Source organism: Orbicella franksi, chromosome 5 (assembly GCF_964199315.1).
Source record: "Orbicella franksi chromosome 5, jaOrbFran1.1, whole genome shotgun sequence".
NCBI classification, from domain to species: Eukaryota; Metazoa; Cnidaria; class Anthozoa; order Scleractinia; family Merulinidae; genus Orbicella; species Orbicella franksi.
In genome coordinates, this window is record NC_138149.1 from 23,974,540 (window position 1) to 23,996,909 (window position 22,370).

The 22,370-nt window shown below is 42.9% G+C and overlaps 1 protein-coding gene across 1 annotated transcript; it reads right to left on the reverse strand.

Annotated features, from left to right (window-relative positions):
* Positions 1-1,926: 1,926 nt before the first annotated feature.
* LOC145487882 (uncharacterized) lies at positions 1,927-21,608 on the reverse strand. The gene is made up of 2 exons (XM_081466661.1): positions 21,578-21,608; positions 1,927-5,448 (listed from the first exon to the last, which is right to left on the reverse strand). Exons 1-2 carry the CDS (start codon positions 21,606-21,608, stop codon positions 2,138-2,140), a joined length of 3,342 nt encoding a protein of 1,113 aa, XP_081322787.1. The 3' UTR covers positions 1,927-2,137.
* Between the last annotated feature and the right edge of the window lie 762 nt (positions 21,609-22,370).

Sequence of the window (22,370 nt, forward strand, 5' to 3'; positions counted from 1 at the left end):
CACATCATTTCACTCCTCACGGGAAGATATGAACTCAATAAATTGACCTCGCTCCCAATGTGTGGCTTCATAGCTCAGTTGGTAGAGCATCGCACCGGTATCGCGGAGGTCACGGGTTCGAATCCCGTTGAAGTCCTGATTTTTTCAGGCTTCTTCTTTCCAATTGCTTAAATTGGAAAATCTATTGCGATGATCATTCTTCACTTTCAAAAAAGGGCTAGCCACTTTGTTAAACGTGATTGTAATAACATAGATATTAAGCAGACGACGATCGAATAGTATCCCATGATGCAATTTTTTACGTACGTGACGCAACATCGAAGTTATCATGGATTTCAGCGTGAAATAACGTGGTTTTCTCCGCGGTCTATTTCTTATATTTATTGCAGTAAAAGGTTAGAAAAGTGCATTATTTAAATCTTTGACACGATTATAAAGTTTTGTAAGTGTTTAAGAGCGCGGCCTTATTATAGTATTCTTGTCTTTGATTGTGTTATATGACTATTCGCATCACAAAGTGTTCGTTGATCCGTAACAAGGTCATGAACATTCGCTTTTCTTTGCACAGTATGTTGATGTCTTCGATTTTTGGGCATCACGCCACAAAATATAGACATAATAATGATTTTTGGCAAGGAAGTACCGAGAAGTACCCACATTTTTATGATCTTTTAAGCGATCGAAGTGGACTGAAATTTCGTAACATACCAGTGTTGCGTGTGTGAATGTCTGCTTCAAGTCTCAGTTCGTTTGGCGCTTTATTCCGGAGCTTGGTCATCTTTTAGAGTCAAAATGATTATTTTCGAAGGTGTTTTGGTTACTATTCTTTCCGAAACTGCAAAATGCTCAGCAGTGATAACTAGCCTTAGTAATGGAGTGTTTAACTTCGTAAATTTCAATAGTTCAATGGAGCCGTAATCAAGAGATGTCATACAGCAAGCGGCACAACACGGAACAAGCCTGCTAAGAAGCGCACAAGAGATGTCAAAAGAAAAATCAGAAAACCCCTTTACTTCTCTTTGGAGAATGTACCTGTTGTAACTTATTCGTATCAGCGCAGGGCTTCTTACCCCAGCGAATAATTTGTCCGTAGGCGAATTCACAACAACCACAGGAACGAGAGCTCTTCTTCGTTCGTCCATGCTTTCCACATAGCTTATATGTATTTCTCGACAGACCAACGAAACGCAAGTAAAACCCTTCACTGTAACGGCAAAATTCTCCTTTGAAACGCAGTGAATATAAACTAACTCGGTACTCTTAAAAGCAGAAGCCACGGAATCCAGACAAGTGTGAAAGCACGCCATGGCTTCATCGCGAAAGCGTGGAATAAATGATGACGTCACGTACGCAGTGATAATATAAGCCTAAACCAGATGCATCATGGGATACTATTCGATCGTCGTCTGGATATTAAGTTAGTTTTTTCATCTTTTAAAATCGGTAATATGTTTGGTGTAAAAGACCCTATCCCTCGCGGGCTCCGTGCACGTGTGGTTTACAAGTCTTTGTACGCGAGCTGTAATGACTGCTATATCGGCGAAACCTTTCGGCATTTTTCCACCTCACGCGTGCGTGAGCACCTGGTCAGTGATGGGACCTCTCACATCTTTAGACATTTTGTACAAAATTCTCAGTAATGCCGCATTTTATGTGCTAATGATTATTTTAGCATCTTAGGTCACACTTCAACCAACTTCTAAAGTAAGATCAAAGAAGCTATTCGTATTCAATGGGAGCAACCTACATTAAATCATTAACTTTATCTTGTAAATTTCAAACTTTCTTTGTAACTGTATACATTTTCATGTTTCCTTTTGTCGTTATGTCCCATTAGCATTCTGTGTGCACTTTAAATTCAACTTTGTACTTTGTGTAAATTAGAACTGAAGATTACAGAAGAACTGTCAAAACATGTTTTTTAAAATCAAAAAGGTTGTGTATTTTCGTTAAATGATAAGTTCTTGATTCACCCAAGTGGTCTAAAATACTAAACGCATGTCAATGGCAACAAAGGAGTATCTTTTCCTTGCTCAGCTGCATTAAATGTGCTTCAAAAAATTGTAATGTCACCAAAAACGAATTTAGGTCTTTTCTAAAGATTGACGTCGGTAAAAAGACACGGCTACCTCAGTTGCTACTCAACAACACCTGTGTTAACGTATCTCCAAAGGCGGCCGTTGACAGGTAGCAAATGCTCTCTTTCCTCATCGCTGCCGTCGTCAGATTCCATCGCATTCGGGCAACTTTGATCAGAATTTTCACCACTGTTATTGTTACTACCATTTCCGCGGCCTTCATTTTTGCCAAGAAAACGATAAACTATACCAGCTAGCAAAGTCACAAGAACACATGTATTTATGACCATCACCAGCCAAACGAAAATGTTAGCATAGGTGCTGTCCAGTGCTGTAAACCTCAACACCATAAAAGACATGGACAACACGAGTAAAACCAAGGGTTCAAAAACATTCTCACGGAAAATGCGTTCCAAGATAATTTTTTTGTTGGTCTCGTGCTCGCTCGGATCGCATCTGTTTATGGAGCCTTTTTCGTCATATGGCTGGAGGCACAAGTGGATGATTGCTGACGTCAACAGAACGAGCCACACTACAAATGTTTGCAAGGTGGACGACGAAGAAATCATCGACAAGCCAATGGCAAGGACCAGGCGGCGGAAAAGCATGAGGATCTCGTAGTACTGACGATATTTTGGTTTGTACGACAAATAGACCGGTCCAAGCCACACGTCAAGTTTCTTCTGTTCTTCAGGAGTCATCGAGCTTCTTTTTGGAAAGAAACGAATCATCAGAAAAGTGATAATCAAGGGAAACCCAGTCACGTAGAACACAACGGAGAAAACGCCAAGGGCTTTCAGTTTGTTGTGCATGTGCGAAGTGCATTCTATCCAAGGAAAGTTGGGCATGTATCGAACATCCTGATCACTGTGACATGGGCGTAGAATGGAGAGGGTCTGCTTCACGATTGGAAAGTAGCTGAAGCTGAGACAAAAGAAGGCGATTTGGCGACACTTAAAATGAACAAGTTGCATTCTCCTTTCAGCGGGACGAAATCTGTTGTAAATCAGCATCATGGTGAAATACACACCCACCATGGTCAAGCACACCACGGGAAGTAGGAGAAGAAATGCAAACTTTCCTACTGGAGTAAAAAGAGAGGGCAGGTCACATGAAAGAGAGGGAAAGTACAGATTCCAATAGCTGCTCAGGTAGCTTTGAGCCTTAATAACCCTTTTAGGCCACACGTTGACACTGGATACCATGAAATCCATGGTTTGGATGTAAAAGACCGTTATGCTGATTAGAGAGCGAGCAGCCTTCCCTCTCTTACTAATACATAACACGAAAACGACCAGGTTTAGTTTGAAAAGCCACGCAGGTAATAACTCCAAAAGCATCATGATTAGCATGAGTAGAAAATGAACCGCAGTAACAAGGAACCATTTGATTGGTCGAAGATAAAAATGAAAGTACGACCAGAGCAGAGTGAGAAAGGACAAAGCAAAGATAGGAATAAACACGTAATAGTAAGTTAAATCGCCCTTTTTGCATCTAAAGCACAGTCCACCTAGTTTGTAAAATCCTTCTTGACAGCGAGAGCAAAATCTGTCCGTGTTCCCTGGATGGCAAACGCAAGAATGATTGCACGTCGTGATCAGAGATGACAGTGATTGACGGCTTCCATAGGAGGAATCTGTGTCCTTTGGTGATGCGACCAGTCGACAAGCACAGGAATCTGTAGGGTTGCATGCAGACGGTACTGGGCATTTGACCAGGTGGGTGGCATTGCTGGGACCTGGTGATGGCCAGTAGCCACCCGATACCTCCATGATGTTTGAACGCAGATCGTCGGATGCATTGATGGCACGTCGATGACAAGTCGCACCATTCATACATTCCTTGCACAAACCATTGTCTCCGTAAAAACCTTCATCGCAGACGCAATATTTGTATTCATAAAATGTTGGATCTAAGCGAATGCGACCATTGTTGAAAGTGAGTAGTCCTTCAGGGCAGGTAAAGTTGTCTGGTTGAGATGGTTTGATCATAGTCGAAAAGTCAGGATTAAAGACGTTGGACGAAGCGCCTGTCCCATCTCGCATAGAGGGATTTCCAGATATGTCTAGATATTGGAGAGAAACCATGTTTTGAATTCCTGCTGGCAGGCTACCTGTCAAGTTATTCGAGGAGACGTCGAAGAACGTCAAAAACGAAAAATCTTCAAAAAAAACAGGTAAAGTACCATAAAAATTGTTGCCACTTAAATCACATGTGGAAACTTTTTCCATGTACAGCACGTTTGCGAGTACAGGACTTGTTATGTCGCAAAAGCTTAGATTTAGAATTGAGGGGCTATCAACAAAGTCTACTTTCCTTGTAAAAAGTTCGACGAAGCTTGTAAAATTAATTGCCAATTTTCGATTCCCTGCCAGAGAGATGTAAGAGCCAATATTAGCACGAGCTGTATCTGGCCATGGTTTTCCTTCGTTGATTGATACAAACTCGTTTTGTGACAAATTGATCATGTCGGCTTTCTCCAGCAGCACATCGCCTGGAATATCCCCTGTTAGTTGATTATTGGCAAGATTTAATATACTTGGAAAATTTTTCTTTGGCATTTCCCCAGAAATGTTGTTTCCAGGTAAACATAGGTAGTTTAGTCTTTCCGGCAATACACGAGGCAACTTTCCGGCTAGTTTAACTCCAGATATAAACAAATCTGTTATAGAGGGTATTGCGAATATGTCGCTGAGGTCTCCATGGATCTGGCCAGGAGTCACTCGAAGGTCCAAATACCACAGCTTTTTCAACCTAGAAATACTCTTTGGTATTTGGCCAGTTAGATTGTTTCCTCCAAGACAAAGCACTCGTAATTCAGTCATGTTTCCAATATCCTGTGGTAAGTGACCAGTGAAGCCATCACCGTTCATAACGCAGCCCAGGAAGTTTCGCAGATTTTTCATTTTTACAATCTCGTCAGGAATATTCCCAGTAATAGAAGCGGCATTGAACACAACGGTCAACAGATTGGTCATATTAGCAAACAGAAAGTCGCCAATGCGTCCTCGAAGAGAAGGGTTCCCTGGTGTGCAGAGAGAAAATAAGTTTCGGATTTTCCATATGTTAGACGGAAGGAAACCGTTTAGGTTGTTGTAAGCCAAGACGATAGTTTTAATGTGTCCCGTATTTCCGTGACAGGTGATTCCATACCAGGAACAATGGGATGTGTCATTGGTTGAACTAATCCAACCGCGTCTGTCGTACCACTCTTGTCCATTTGTTGAAGCATATATATCTAGTAGAACTTCTCTTTCCTGTTCTGGTGTGAAAGATGTGTCCAAGGTAAACAGTGTAAACTGTTTAACGCGTTTCAAACAGTCGCGTCCCTCAATGCTCAGAAACAAGTTATAATCTGGAAGAAAAGTGACTGTTATTCACGAATGAGACTTAAAATGCTCAGAGTTAATGAATCTTCGAAGGGAATTGGAGGCTATCTCACTGAAATTTGCAAAGTATTCTACATCTAGCAATTACAAGACAATAGTTTCCCATCTCGACTCGAGTGCTTTGCAGGTATGGGAACTGCTAAATGTGGCGTTCATAGTGTTATTATGTTATTCTGGGAAATTATATGATTATTTATGTCCATTTGACCGGTTTACAACAGAGCGAATGCGGACGACCAAATATTCATTCACCGATTAAGGAGGCTCGCATCAGTTTTTGTTGTTTAGAAATCAAAATTTCTTATAGAAGTCAAAGTTTACTTTCTTATTGGTTTCCAAGCAACAGCTGTTATCATAGCGACAGTAACGCGTGGCCGCTCATTAACTTGGATAATAGTTATCACTTTCCAAGTTGTAGTGGTGGAACGATTGCACCCCATAACTCTTTCACACCTTCACTCCTTCACTTCTTCACTCCTTCACTCCTTCACTCCTTCACTCCTTCACTCCTTCACTCCTTCACACCTTCACTCCTTCGCACCTTCGCACCTTCGCACCTTCGCTCCTTCGCTCCTTCGCTCCTTCGCTCCTTCGCTCCTTCGCTCCTTCGCTCCTTCGCTCCTTCGCTCCTTCGCTCCTTCGCTCCTTCGCTCCTTCGCTCCTTCGCTCCTTCGCTCCTTCGCTCCTTCGCTCCTTCGCTCCTTCGCTCCTTCGCTCCTTCGCTCCTTCGCTCCTTCGCTCCTTCGCTCCTTCGCTCCTTCGCTCCTTCGCTCCTTCGCTCCTTCGCTCCTTCGCTCCTTCGCTCCTTCGCTCCTTCGCTCCTTCGCTCCTTCGCTCCTTCGCTCCTTCGCTCCTTCGCTCCTTCGCTCCTTCGCTCCTTCGCTCCTTCGCTCCTTCGCTCCTTCGCTCCTTCGCTCCTTCGCTCCTTCGCTCCTTCGCTCCTTCGCTCCTTCGCTCCTTCGCTCCTTCGCTCCTTCGCTCCTTCGCTCCTTCGCTCCTTCGCTCCTTCGCTCCTTCGCTCCTTCGCTCCTTCGCTCCTTCGCTCCTTCGCTCCTTCGCTCCTTCGCTCCGTCGCTCCTTCGCTCCTTCGCTCCGTCGCTCCTTCGCTCAGTCGCTCCGTCGCTCCGTCGCTCCGTCGCTCCGTCGCTCCGTCGCTCCGTCGCTCCGTCGCTCCGTCGCTCCGTCGCTCCTTCGCTCCGTCGCTCCGTCGCTCCTTCGCTCCGTCGCTCCGTCGCTCCTTCGCTCCGTCGCTCCTTCGCTCCTTCGCTCCTTCGCTCCTTCGCTCCGTCGCTCCTTCGCTCCTTCGCTCCTTCGCTCCTTCGCTCCTTCGCTCCTTCGCTCCTTCGCTCCTTCGCTCCTTCGCTCCTTCGCTCCTTCGCTCCTTCGCTCCTTCGCTCCTTCGCTCCTTCGCTCCTTCGCTCCGTCGCTCCTTCGCTCCTTCGCTCCTTCGCTCCTTCGCTCCGTCGCTCCGTCGCTCCTTCGCTCCGTCGCTCCTTCGCTCCTTCGCTCCTTCGCTCCTTCGCTCCGTCGCTCCTTCGCTCCTTCGCTCCTTCGCTCCTTCGCTCCTTCGCTCCTTCGCTCCTTCGCTCCTTCGCTCCTTCGCTCCTTCGCTCCTTCGCTCCTTCGCTCCTTCGCTCCTTCGCTCCTTCGCTCCTTCGCTCCTTCGCTCCTTCGCTCCTTCGCTCCTTCGCTCCGTCGCTCCTTCGCTCCTTCGCTCCTTCGCTCCTTCGCTCCGTCGCTCCGTCGCTCCGTCGCTCCGTCGCTCCGTCGCTCCGTCGCTCCGTCGCTCCGTCGCTCCGTCGCTCCGTCGCTCCTTCGCTCCGTCGCTCCGTCGCTCCTTCGCTCCGTCGCTCCTTCGCTCCTTCGCTCCTTCGCTCCTTCGCTCCGTCGCTCCTTCGCTCCTTCGCTCCTTCGCTCCTTCGCTCCTTCGCTCCTTCGCTCCTTCGCTCCTTCGCTCCTTCGCTCCTTCGCTCCTTCGCTCCTTCGCTCCTTCGCTCCTTCGCTCCTTCGCTCCTTCGCTCCTTCGCTCCTTCGCTCCTTCGCTCCTTCGCTCCTTCGCTCCTTCGCTCCTTCGCTCCTTCGCTCCTTCGCTCCTTCGCTCCTTCGCTCCTTCGCTCCTTCGCTCCTTCGCTCCTTCGCTCCTTCGCTCCTTCGCTCCTTCGCTCCTTCGCTCCTTCGCTCCTTCGCTCCTTCGCTCCTTCGCTCCGTCGCTCCGTCGCTCCGTCGCTCCGTCGCTCCTTCGCTCCTTCGCTCCGTCGCTCCGTCGCTCCGTCGCTCCGTCGCTCCGTCGCTCCGTCGCTCCGTCGCTCCGTCGCTCCGTCGCTCCTTCGCTCCTTCGCTCCTTCGCTCCGTCGCTCCGTCGCTCCGTCGCTCCTTCGCTCCTTCGCTCCTTCGCTCCTTCGCTCCGTCGCTCCGTCGCTCCGTCGCTCCGTCGCTCCGTCGCTCCGTCGCTCCGTCGCTCCTTCGCTCCGTCGCTCCGTCGCTCCTTCGCTCCGTCGCTCCGTCGCTCCTTCGCTCCGTCGCTCCTTCGCTCCTTCGCTCCTTCGCTCCGTCGCTCCGTCGCTCCGTCGCTCCTTCGCTCCTTCGCTCCTTCGCTCCTTCGCTCCGTCGCTCCGTCGCTCCGTCGCTCCGTCGCTCCGTCGCTCCGTCGCTCCGTCGCTCCTTCGCTCCGTCGCTCCGTCGCTCCGTCGCTCCTTCGCTCCGTCGCTCCGTCGCTCCTTCGCTCCGTCGCTCCTTCGCTCCTTCGCTCCTTCGCTCCTTCGCTCCGTCGCTCCTTCGCTCCTTCGCTCCTTCGCTCCTTCGCTCCTTCGCTCCTTCGCTCCTTCGCTCCTTCGCTCCTTCGCTCCTTCGCTCCTTCGCTCCTTCGCTCCTTCGCTCCTTCGCTCCTTCGCTCCTTCGCTCCTTCGCTCCTTCGCTCCTTCGCTCCTTCGCTCCTTCGCTCCTTCGCTCCTTCGCTCCTTCGCTCCTTCGCTCCTTCGCTCCTTCGCTCCTTCGCTCCTTCACTTCTTTACTTCCCGTTAGACGTTGGGAAACCTGGTGTGGGAGGGGGGGGGAGAGCTCCCATATGAAAAGGCAAGGGATGCTCGTCGGAAAATTTGAATTTAGCCCCTAAGGGAGGCTAATGCGGACGTTGGTTGAGCTTTATTATACCCCTAAAACATACCACTTAGAACGGAATAGGTTAGATTACTAGCCACTGTTCAAGAAATGATCTCGTGCGCACTTGTAGACCCGACTCATGTACTCGAGAGATCATCGGAAATCAAGCCTGAAAACAGAAATTAAATAAGAGCGTTTCTTTCATTATCATTTCTTCGAGCGCACCCTAAAGGATACTTAGAGAGCTAAAAATGGTAACGTTTCGTCATCAACACCGTAAGGGAGACCAGAATCCTTGATTTGTACCCGAGACGGCGAGCATTCTCGACCTTTCATATAGTAGTCCCCTCCAAGTTTCGAAAGTCAGCCATCTAAGGCCATTTTACAGATGCCAGCAGCGTATCAAGTTAGTTATGTTCGAGAAATAGAGGGGGAAGGTATAACAATTGTTTCATAATAAGGAAAATACTTATGGTTCTTCCTTAGCGATTCGATTCAGGAAAGTCTTCGTGGTTTATCCTTCACAAACCTACGTGATATCGCGAGCTCGAAAGCAAACATTAGAAACGAATAATTAGGGGCTTCAGACGATTTTTTAATACAAGAAACGGAAAGACAAACGTTACCTTTCGGTAAAATGGTGTCTTGACAGGGGAAAAACAAAACAGAACAAAAATAAAGAAGAAAAGCAAAAAATAATCTGGTGTCACCAACAAGATTCGAACTCCCGGTGACTCGCTCGGCGGGTACGCGCTCATCACACTCCGCTACCTGTACAGCAGATACCACAAGCTGAAAGTATTAATTATATACCTACGTGCAGCTGACTCAAGTGCCCCATAACACTCTTTCATAATTTATTTTCCAAGTTCAGTGGCTCACAGCCACTTTTTTTCATCTGAAATGGCGATTAGGGAACTTAAACACTGGTGTTTTCGAGCCATAGACGGCAACTGGAAGTGAGGCGTTCTCTCTTTTAATCGCCTTGGCGCTAGCACATTTGTACTACAGAGTCTTCACCCTTATAGATACGATTTACTCGGAAATTTGTGCACGACCACTGCTTCGGAATGAGAAACGTACACTTCCGGTTGCAGTGCAACGCTCAAAAACGCCTTTGCTTAAGCTCTAGAAATTCAGGGACCGCGAAAGGGAAGGGGTTGGTGGGACTATAGCTCTACCACTTTTTTCTTGGACTCATTTTTTGAGGCTCCAAATGACATGGAAATGTATGAATCTTACGACCTTGAACTTAGGCAGATGTTTTAACCCTACCACTTTAAAATGTCTCTGCGGTCCCTCATTATGCAGCTCCGCGTTTCGAGTGATCGTTAGCCATCACTGATCTTCAGACGGCAAGGTTCGCACGGACCTTTTTGTCTTTTGTACGGACATTTACTAAAAAAAAAATGCTTAGTAATTTCTTTAGCCTGATATAACGCATGTTACTTGTCTTTTTTCTCCACCTTCTCCGAGAAACGTCGTATTTTGTGTTCTTACAATGTTTGGGTTTTTTTGCCCTGCATTGAATTGTTTAGTGTTTTATTCCTTTACGTTTTCATGTGAAAGCAGTTTGGACTCGAGAATTTTGTTTGTCAGATTTCTCTCTCTCTCTCTCTTTTTTTTTTTTTTTCACTTTTTCTATCCAATAGTTCATCTGAATCCTAAAAATTAGTACGATCCTTCCCAATTTTGAATAACTTCTTGATTATTTTCTCCTCATGAAACCTCCAGCACGCCTCCGTCATCAAGTAGCACATTTATGCTCCCTACTCCGTAACCTGCGATCAAGCTCTATCTTCCTTTTGCTTAGTTTAACATTTCCGCGGGAAACACAAAAGGGATCTCAGGGTTATGCTACAAATTGGTCCCGGATAGCGCTCGCGGTATCCGTTCTTTTACTTAATAACTATTAAATGTGACCGGTAATTTACAGCAACTCATGCAACTATCCGAACTGACTGTTCGTACGACTTAAAATAAACTAGAATACAGTTGCTTACCGTAAGTGTCCCTGGGCCAGTGGGCCGACACCTCGACCGATTTAGCCTGAACTACAATCGGAGCTTGGCAAAAAATCAAGCTTAAAAGAGCAGTCATCAACATCTCAAGTTGATGCCAGGTCAAAAGATCTGGTTTGTTCCACACTGGGCCGTAGTTGCTTTTTATGTCGAAACCTAGTTTGGATTTTTAACTCCAGCATTTGTTAGTTATATGATAATTGATCTTTCGCCTGACCAATCATAGCCCTTACCCTCCATTTGTTGAATCGAATGGTTATTGTAAGAAATGACGAAACGAAAAGATAGTTCTATACGACGAATAAATTGGAACAAACAGGCTACCCCTGAATCAAAACGGATAATTGTAATGAAGACAAATTAATCAAGTGAAAAGAGCTCGGTCCTTTTCCAAGAGAAGCGTCTTATTTTTTACAAAGCCTGATAATGATAGAACTCAACTTTGATTTAAAAGGCTGCAGTTAATTTCGAAGGTTGTGAGCGAAAATGTTGTTTCGAAAGTGTAATCAGAGTTTTCGCACCGCTGACAATGAAAAATATACTGAGCGACTGAGACAACTGAAACATCTGAAACGAAACTGAAATTTAATTGATGAAAAAACCTTTAAAACTGAGTGGATTCGAAGCGCTAAGGAATCAGATTAAATCTTTTGTTTTATCAGTAAATATTTACCAGTGTCCCTCTACTTCACGTTGTTTAGGATCCTAATTTTGTCAACAAATATATGCTTGAACGTTTAAGTAGATCTTTATGCAGCGACAATGCGAAACGGTCACGTCATCCTGAGCTCTGCTCTTAGCCCGTATTTATACCTTTGTTTCCTCATCTGCGGGTACTCAAACTACATCAACAAACCTAAGATCAATTCTGCTGACTCTGAAGAAGCCTTTAACCTGTATTTTTTTGCTATTTTTCTGGACTATTTTAAAGCATTTTTTTACCTATTTTAAACCTTTTATTTTGAAACAAAAAAATAGCCCAGATATAGTCTTGAGTTCTGACCTAAAGTTATGTAACTTAACGTTAAAATAGCTCTAAAACAGTCGTAAAATAGTGAATAATATCAATGCAACTTGATGAAAAAACAGTATTAAAATAGCACAAATGAATCAAGTTGAAAATAGAACAGGCTGAAAATAGCCTTGAAATAGTAATAAAACAGCGATAAAATTGGGATGAAGAGGAAACTACCTTGGAAAACAGGCTTAAAATAGCTTTACAATTCACATAAAACAGGTTTAGAATAGTTTAAACTAGTAATAAATCTACCTTGGAATATAAGGAGGCTCAAAATAGATTTAGAATAGACGTAAAACAGGGTTTAAATAGCTTTTAAATAGCCTTTTAACAGGGTTAGAAATAGCTATAAAATAAAGCACACGAGAGTATAAAACAGGGTTAAAATGGCTTTAAAATAGCCTTTTAACAGGGTTAGAAATAACTATAAAATACAGCACACGAGCCGGAGCTTCGCTATTATTGTTGGTATCCTCGCGGTAGAAAGCGTACCGAAAATGCTTAATTCTAACGGATGAAATGCGCCAGTCACCCTTCTTTGAAATGTCAATTATGTAAAGTCTGCACACGAACTACTTGGTCCATCAAGCCGGCGGTTATCTCCGGTTTCATTAGTATGAAGCCACTAGGAATTTTTCTACGGCCCCCCTGGGTGGGATGTTTCTCCATCGCAGGGTTACCCCCAGCAAGTAAAGTGTCTTGTTCAAGAAGACAACAGAATCTCCCTGGCCAGGGCTCGAACCCGGACCACTTGGCGTACTAACCATGAGGTCACCGCGCTTCCGCGAAATGTCAATTAACACCCTACAAAATATTCATTACCACCCACTGGAAACGAAGGAGCTGAACTGGAGCGCTTTCCATTTGACCAAAAATCCCAGCGTATATTTCCGGAAATTTCCTGGGACGAATGGAACAAAATTTTCCCGTTGACTGCACCAGAGTGGAGAACGATAAGCTACATTTTTGTTCGTATGGAATTTTTCAATGACTTTTACGAGGTTTAAATCGCAAATATACATCGGTTATTGACCAAACTTGTTTGGTCAAGATGGCTGGATATTGGCCAAGTTCCTTTTTTGCGTGTTCATGGACCGGGACCGAGTTTAGGTCCATAAACTCGCAAAAAAAGAACGAGGCCAATATCCAGCCATCTTGACCGAACAAACTTGGCCAATAAAGGATTTATTACATGACTTTTGGGGAATTTTTTCTTGCGGGACACGGCGGGTAGTCCCGAGCGGGCAAGATAGTTCCATCTTGCCCGCTCGGGTAGCCAATCACAGCGCAGGATTTGACTCATCTTGCCCGCTCACGAAGCTAGCCATACAATAAAGAAGCAAACAGAACACTGATATACGTCGAAATCGTGGCTTTTAATTGGCCACAATAGCAGAGACGTTATGCAAACCACCAGGGCAGCGAAAAAAGGGTTAATGAGTGCAGTTCAATGGCTCTGCACGCGTTATAAATCTTCGCACATTTCCTAGCCAACCTATGCAAAACAAACAAGTACACCACGGCGGCATATCTTTTTTATTGGAATTTCTTTTTCGACGAATTTAGTTACGGCAAGTATTTATCGACGGACAAATGACAAGATTCTAAAGTAAACTATTGATCCGTCATTTTTTCGTGGGACGTCCAACTCGCTGTTATCACGGCCAAAAGAACTAGCGCTGAACAGGCAATTGCGAATTTACATAATTTCCGAGAAAGAGGACAACCTCCCGAGGTATACCTAAATTTTCGAATTTTTTTCCTCGAAATTTCCGTTCCATTTTATTTTCCTCCCGAAATTTTCGATTGATTGGTTTGCCTTTCGGAAATTCAACAACTCTCGGATTTTCTGGAACTTTTCCCGGGAAGTTTCCGAACCATTTTTGCTCGTTTTGAAACGTTCGGAATTTTTGGTTGAATGGAAAGCTCCCCAGGGGCCCGTTTCTCGAAAGCCCGGGAAACTTTTCGGGCCCGTAAAGCCATAGCAAAATCTCGAACCCTAGGACTACAGAGCTGCTTTATTCGCATATTCTTAATATGAACAGACGTTCCCTTCATACAAGAAGTTTCCTGAAAATAAAGTTTTCATTTTTCCATTCATTCATTCGGACGCATACACTAATACAGACGAGCTAAGAATGGCTTTGTGGGCCCGAAAAGTTTCGGGGCTTTCGAGAAACGGGCCCCAGGTTGCTTTTTCCCTTAGCATAAATGTTATGGCAGCAATGGGTCAAGAAGAACAGTCAAATAAAACTAATACAGAACTATAATCAATGAAAGTAGTAATCTCATGACATTTCTGTTCTGTAAATGTTCTCAGTCAACACCAGACGTATTACGCAAGTAGGACTCACCGTTTTGGCATTTGCTTACTATTGTTACTACTCCTTTGAGGCAAACCTCTCGAAAAACTGAAGCAGGTGTTCCCTAAAATAAATATGACTAAGCATACATATCATTTACGCCGTCTTTCTTCGCAGCATGGTACGTTTTAACTTTATTTTCTTTAAGGGTTGTTGTGTATAACCAGCAGGCAGTGAAATGATCAGTTTTCGGTCGGTATAGTTCGCTTAATTTGCATTGCGTAAAAAAAATTGTTGAATGACAAAAGCCAACTACAATAAAGGCTTATAATTATACGCCTATTTGGTCGCTTTCCCTGCCAGTAAATCAGACTGCTACTCATTTGATTTAAACCGAAAGTCGCTATTTCTCTTCCTCTTAGCATTCAATAAGGTAAGTTCTATCATTTCATCTTTTAGTGCCGGTGCTATGCCAATATTAGCGTAGCCATTCGCTTCTTTTGTGTCGCAGTCAAGAAGTCGCGAAACTTTGCTCAGTCACTGCACCTAACAAAAGAATTTAAGTAAACAAAAAACAATCCGCAACTTCATCAGATTGATACCAGTGTCTTTGTTGAGGAAGTAACTCACTCTTTCCGATCGAGTAACGCGGTTGCTCAGCGTAGGAAATCGCTTGAATGCAAGAGTGTGCAATCCACGATGACTATCGTATGGATTCAAGCGCATAGGTAGTTTTAATTTGTTTTACTTCCACAATAAGGCCTGGTTTTCATATGTCAGGAAAATCTGGGACAGACCTCTGGCGAATGTCCGATATATCGGCAAAACCTGGGATGGTCGGCAAAAAGTAAAATCCCCGATCGTCTGGGATTTTCTCGACAAATGAAAACCAGGCTTAACAGTCTGGTAAAAGGAAGCGAAAAACGACTTCAAATTGTCGACAGAAACTGAAAATCTGTTTTGAAGTCTTCGCAGCCATTCGCCCAGCTTTCACTCACTGCACTTAAGCCGCCTGGTTTTCATATGTCGGGAAAATCCCAGACGATTGGGGATTTTACTTTTTGCCGACCATCCCAGATTTTGCCGATATATCGGATATTCGGAGAGGTCTATCCCAGATTTTCCCGATTTCACTCGTGTTTTCGAGAGACGCCATGTTTATTTGTGATAGGGGGACTGAAGTCCAGCAATTTAGGGGATTGGTAATGAGCGAAATCCATCGCCGACGGACGCCGACGTCCCGACGGTACAAATTTGAGTTTTCATTTGTCGGGAATGATCGCCGACCATCGCAGAAATCTGGCACGCGTCGGGAAAATAGAAACGCTCCGGATTCTCCAGATTTGTCCCAGTTCATCCCAGACGATCGGGGATATCTACGATTTCGAGTTTTCATTAGTCGGCAAAATCTGGGACGGTCGGGAAACAGTAAAATCCCTGACCGTCTGGGATTTTCCCGACATATGTAAACCAGGCTTTATGACAATGACCTACACTTATGTTCATTTTTGCTAACCGCGCCCTCCACACACACACACACACACCTCGTTAACCAAAGAGTACCTAGCAGTTTTGTTAACTATTTGATAATTAATTTGGAAATGATATTAAACAGTTGTGGCGTGGTATTTCAAGCGACGTGCAAGCCGAGCGCTGGAGAATTAGACACCGCTATGCTGTTTTGAGACTTTCGACACAGATATATATGAGTTTCGAACCACACTTCCGTAGTTTTATTTTTGTCAGTTTCCCTTATGTTTATCAGAGTTTTATTGTAAACGAAGAGAAGACTGCTAAATTAATTTCTACAAATTCCTTGCTATTTTGTTTATGTTTTGAACATAGATTAAGTTGAAAGCACGCTCGAGTATTTCTACATTGAGGTTCACTCAGTTTCAGTCAAAATTTTCGAGAAAAGTTAAAATCTTGCCAGCAACACACGAAAATATTTCCTCCAAAACGCTGTTAATTAGCATAGCAACCAAAACCAGGCAGCAATTTGATAGCTTTTAGTTTTCAAAGGAGCAATCTATGAAGAAATTAAGAAGCCTGCGTCAAAATTAATCAAGAGATCTCAGTTGGAGAAGCCATATTATAGCAAACACGTCCATTGTACAGGAGCGAGTAAATGATGCTGTCATCGCTTCTGCAAACGAAAAGGACCACATAATTCTGCCTAACACGTAGATGCAAAAACGCCCAGCAGATGGCTTAATGTTCTTGTACCGACCATGACAGTCATTCAAGGGGTGAATTTCTAATTAACATTCAATAAAAGGAGTCCCGCTACAATCTTTACAGACACGGCGTAGTCTGTTATGTTGAAGCAGCAATTGTAAAATGATTAGTTTGAAATGCCCCATTTTGCAGTGGGTAGAAAAACATGCAGAATACGACATATAGCCAATGTTATTAGTGTTCTTCACAGAATATATTACGCTTATTCATTGCTTGCTAGTATTTCAGACTGCTCTCCGCTTGATTCCAGACGAAGCTGGATATTTATCTTCCTGACGGCATAAAAGGTAAGTTCTATCATTTGCTTTTTCATTACCGCGGATAAGAAGTTTCTTAAAGAAGTTGGGACTTTGGTAAGTAACATGCGATAAGGTACTTCCCTCTTTCCGAGTTATTCGATCGATCAGTGTATAAGGAGATCACCAGAATGCGAATGTGTGCAATATGAGTGATATAGATGAAGGCGGTGTTTCCGTAGCTCGAAGAGTTCAAATTTTCGACAAAAACCGTAAATTTATTCGAGCTTTCGCAATCACTCCCCGACTTTCATATTGCACTCACTGCGTGGTATTTATAATAAACCTTGAAATGGCTGACACCTTACTTTGCGCTCTATGCGTACTCTTCGTTGGCCAATTAGTTAGTATCTAACTATATGATACATGACTAAGAAATGAAATTAAACGGATATGAAATGAGATTTCAGGTGACATGGAAACGACCGAAACGCTCGTATCTGCTGACACATATATGAGCTTTAAACCACCCGTCGTTAGTTTTATAATTGTCAGTTTTATTTGAGTTTTACTAAGGCGAAGAAAAGACTGCAGAAATAATTTAACCACGTTCTTCGTGTTTTTAGAACACCACATATATTTTTGTTCCTTTTTTTATTGAGGGTTATTCTGGTTCAGTCAAATTGTTTCAAGAAAATTTGAAAGCTCGCCGGCAATAAACAAAATATGATTTGATACCAGCCGGTCTTGATTATGGTTTTAAGAGTGCCTGCCCGTAAAAATCAGACAAATTCTTAATTTCGCGGCAAGGGTCGAAAATTAGATTTCGCTCATATTCTTATGGTAGATAGGCTAGGGCATGACAAAAACTACTGGATAGTTCTTGTGGCAAAATATCCTTTTATTTCAAAGAAATGTGCAAATTAACAAATTCCGTTAAAATCGTCATTTGACGCACCATTTTATTAAACAAGTTTGAGAGCCTCGCATGCAAAACCACATCATTCTTCCGTCTTTAAAACACTCAAATATTGTTGTGCAATGTTTAAATGTGTACTGGGTTGACTTTAGGGAATGTTGCGTTGTCTTTTTGGGTGCAAAATCATTAAATTTCGAAGACATGTATTTCATTCACTTAAAAGTACTTCGTGAATATAATTAATTTTCACCATGTGCGAAACCTTCAAATGGACCAAGCTTCTGGTGGTTGAATTGCAGAAGGATGGTCTATAGATTCCTGTAAATATTTCTTTGGGCAAATGATTGTGAGCGACGCGAGAGCTTTTCAAAGTACGTCAAAAATGCAAATATTTGACCACCCGTCGTCAAATTTCAATTTACGGGTTAGACGTATATTTTAGCATGCGCCACATGACTTGACCTATGTAAGTTGAAATAGACACAGAGCTGATAATTTCGAAATGTTCTAACCTCATTTGCTGTAAAAGGCAGGTCCAAAGCCGATTTGACGTGTTTCTATCACCATTCGTCGCACATAAAGCAGAAGTTTGCTTTTGTTTACATAACGTCCGATGTACATCGCCAACTGTCAACTTATTTAACGGTCGAATACCATGAATCTGTGACCCTCGTTCGACACATATGATCACCACTGCATCTAAGTCATTTGTAGATAGTTGCTTGCTTTGCACTACACCAAAATATTACGTTTGATCATCATGGTTTGATGGCTTGAATCCTTGCTTGCAGCGGTTCCTTGTTCGTCACGCAATTCTGTCATCCCATTTTAGGGGGTAGGGGTGGGACAATTTCTATCCTGATACGTAAGGCTCCGTAAGGCTTGGAATCACTGGGAGCACGCAATCGTGTTGAGTAGGAAGAGATTAAATTAAGAAATGAAAAGAATGAATAATTTACCATTGCCCCTGTTGTTATCTTTTACTCGACCACCGCTACCTACATGCCCCTGCGTAATACCGTAACGCTAAACTCATACCTAGGTCTTTTCGCGCTCTGCAATTATTTTTGGTTTACATGTAATACAGTGGGCTACCCCCGGGGAAATGGGTGGCGACCGCTTAATGGGGTTAGCCGCTTAAATAGAGGTTGGTGTACCTTGAATATTTAATTTTTCACTATCGGGCTATAAATTTCTTGGTGAACATGGAGTCAATTCAATACAATCATGATAGACGTGTGTTTGAATTATCACTCGTCATGCACCTTCAATTTCAGACTCTTATCTGCCATCGCCCTTTCCAAAACAAAGCTCTTAAATTTTGGGTGGCCGCTTAATAGGGGTAAAGACAATAATGAAACCCTTATCGGAAAGACCAAATGATGGCCGCGGAGGTAACCGGTCAATAGGTGTTTTATTTATAATATTTTACTGACGATAATTTTGGACTGTATTGACAACAGTCCTCTATTTTCTGTTACATACCAATGCCTCGCCACTAAGCAAACAACTGATACGCCAAACAAAATGGCATGGCCAGGGCTATTTACTCACGTAATTACTAATTAAATTTAGTCTGTTTTTCTCACCAATTAGACACGTTGTGATTTCCTATTTTTTATTTCAGCTAGTTCTTGCTTCATTAATGTATAACTTTTTTTATGGCGATTTTCTTAAAATTCTAGTGAGTACAGGTACTAGCTTTATCAGCTGTTGTCTGAAACGTCAGAACGTACAACAAACGTGATATGGACCGAGGCCACGTACACTATAGAATATGATTATATAAATATACACATATATTATTATATATATGAAAAAACAGAAGAACAATGATTAAATTGTTTGACTTATGCTGAGAGTACTCTATACAAAATAGATCAAAATGTGCAGCATATGCCATGACAGCACTGCGTGACGAACAATAACGGCTGTAAGATTGTGCTGCGTCGACACGCTTATCAGCAATGGTCAGCAATCGATCAAACGCAATATTTTGGCGCAGCGCAAAGCGAGCAACTATCTACAAATGCCTCAGTCGTTTTAGACTTTGATGCAGTGATGTTCATATGCGCAGAAAGATGGTCACAGATTCATAGTATTCGACCAATAATAGGTTGACAGTAGGCGATGTACATCGGACGTTAACCTTGTGTAAACAAAAGCGAACATATGCTTTATGTGCGACGAATGGTGAGAGATCGACTAGAAACACGTCAAATCGGCTTTGGACCTGCCTTTTGCAGCAAATGAGGTTAGAACATTTCGAAATTATCAGCTCTGTGTCTATTTCAACTTACATAGGTCAAGTCATGTGGCGCATGCTAAAATATACGTCTAACCCGTAAATTGAAATTTGACGACGGGTGGTCAAATATTTGCATTTTTGACGTACTTTGAAAAGCTCTCGCGTCGCTCACAATCATTTGCCCAAAGAAATATTTACAGGAATCTATAGACCATCCTTCTGCAATTCAACCACCAGAAGCTTGGTCCATTTGAAGGTTTCGCACATGGTGAAAATTAATTATATTCACGAAGTACTTTTAAGTGAATGAAATACATGTCTTCGAAATTTAATGATTTTGCACCCAAAAAGACAACGCAACATTCCCTAAAGTCAACCCAGTACACATTTAAACATTGCACAAAAATATTTGAGTGTTTTAAAGACGGAAGAATGATGTGGTTTTGCATGCGAGGCTCTCAAACTTGTTTAATAAAATGGTGCGTCAAATGACGATTTTAACGGAATTTGTTAATTTGCATATTTCTTTGAAATAAAAGGATATTTTGCCACAAAAACTATCCAGTAGTTTTTGTCATGCCCTAGCCTACCATAAAAATATGAGCGAAATCGAATTTTCGATCCTTGCCGAGTTATTTTCCATTTTTATGGACAGGGACTCTTAAGTAGAACAGTAATAAAAAATTAACAAAAAAAATAATAATAAAAATAAGAGGTAAGCTACATTCTACCAAATACACCCACACAACAGCAAGTAAATGATTTTGCCATCGCTATTAGGGGATAAAGCAACCAAATAACTCTACCAATTACCACGCACATGTAAAAAGCCCAACAGATGGCTTTATGCTGTCATCCTAACCGAAATTAACAAAAGTCTGGCAACAAAGATTCAACAGGAAGCTTACTAGATTCAAAGCCACTGTGTCTAAAGCTTAGTGATCGCTCACTGTGTTACCCGTTTCTCATTGGAATGATATTTCTTTTTCTTTCTTTCTTTCTTTTTTTTTTGTTATTTTCTTTTATTTTTTATTATTTTTTATTATTTTTTTGAATGACTTGTTAGCGATTTCAAACAGGACAAGTTTTAAGGAGGTGGTCCTGAGCAAACAACTCGCAAGCGACGGTAAGCAGCGGGCTAATCTAGCGGAGCATTCATTGAGTGGGTGAGGTTTTTATTAATCAACCTCAAACTAGAGCTCTAAATCCATGCAGTCCTGCCGTATTGCTTGCAATATGAAACGACTATTTTAAGAGTTTGAGTTGTTTCCCTGACATCCTACCATTTGCTTCATGTGCCTGTTTCCCATCGTTCACAGTTTGTATACAGAAAAGCGATTTACTTTGGTGATTCTTGATGCTATTGGTTTGTTCAGAGTTTTTGATTAATGCGACACTGGGTCATGACGTCACCATTGTTGTTGTTGTTGTTGTTTTCTTAGTTTTTATTTTTTTCTCAGTTGTTTGTAATCATATCATATAAACGTATTTAAATTTATCAGAACAGTGACTCGTCCTTAGCGCTCAGTCCTTCGCTCTCTCTGATTTGACAGGTTCATTTTTTTCTCTTTTTCAATTTCCTATATATAGTATATATAGTACAGGTGGAATGCTTTGAGTTATGGACAAAAAGCTGTTTTTCACCTTGAAAATGATTGGCCTTTTATTGCTGCTAAAGTTGAGTGTCTTCGCTTTCTCTGAACCCACTTCTTCCGCGTCAGGTATGATTCAGTTGAATTATGAGCACTATAACGTCACGATAGCAAGTACGAGTAGCAAAATGAAGATTGAAGGGAAAAGAGATGTTGTCCTAGATAAAAGCGCATTTTTGTTCAGGGTGGAAGTGTTGATGACTGTCTAGATCTGCAACCCTTCTTAGAGATAACATCAGTGATCGCCCTTTTAGACAGTTCCCGTGACAAGAATTCTTGTAGGTATGAAGCGAAGGGTGGGGTGGGGGGGGGGGGGTACTGTCTTCTACGGTAGTGTGGAGTACGATGGAGGTACGCTATCTGGCAATCTCGTTACCTCGTGTGTCTTTTTTCCCTTCAAGAGCCATGAGGGCATTACAGATAAAAGCAGACACACAAAATCATTTGCCCGATATTTGCTCCCACCAGCAACAATGATAACAATAACATTGACAATGACAGTGATGATGACAATGACAATGAAAATTACGATAACGATGACGATAACGACGAGTGATAGTGCCAGGGGACAGTGACATCGGCAGTGACGACAACAATGACAATGACAACAGACAACAACGACACTTATTTGTACCACGGACTAACAAGCTAATTCTACGTCGATTTGTTGACGTTTGGATTGTAATGTCAAATGTTCTTCTTGGTGGGGCAGCGTCCTACAGTGTCGTAGTTTAACATCTCTCAGAGATATTACTAGGTGCGCGTCTACGACTACAGAAAAAATGTAAGATTAACTCTTAATGAAATGATGTCTCTTTGTTGACCCTATTTAATTTGTGCTTTTTGGGTTTTAGGGGCGGTGTATGGCCTTTGTTTTCACGTGTTGATTATGAGCTCCAAAATTTCATTCGTTTTATAATTCAGAAAATGATCAAATTAAAAAAACAAAAACGTAAGAAGACATAATTGATCATCGCAGTTATACACACTTGGTTTTCGGTTCAATTTCATCGGGCAACTTGACACACCTTCCTGCTGGAATATTTCCTAACCTCACAAACCTATGGAAACTGTAAGTCTGAATTATTATGATTTACGATGTTTAGGTTCAGTTGGCACTGGCGAGACGAAAAGCAAGCATGCTGGTATTGTTTCTGTTTGAGCTCTTT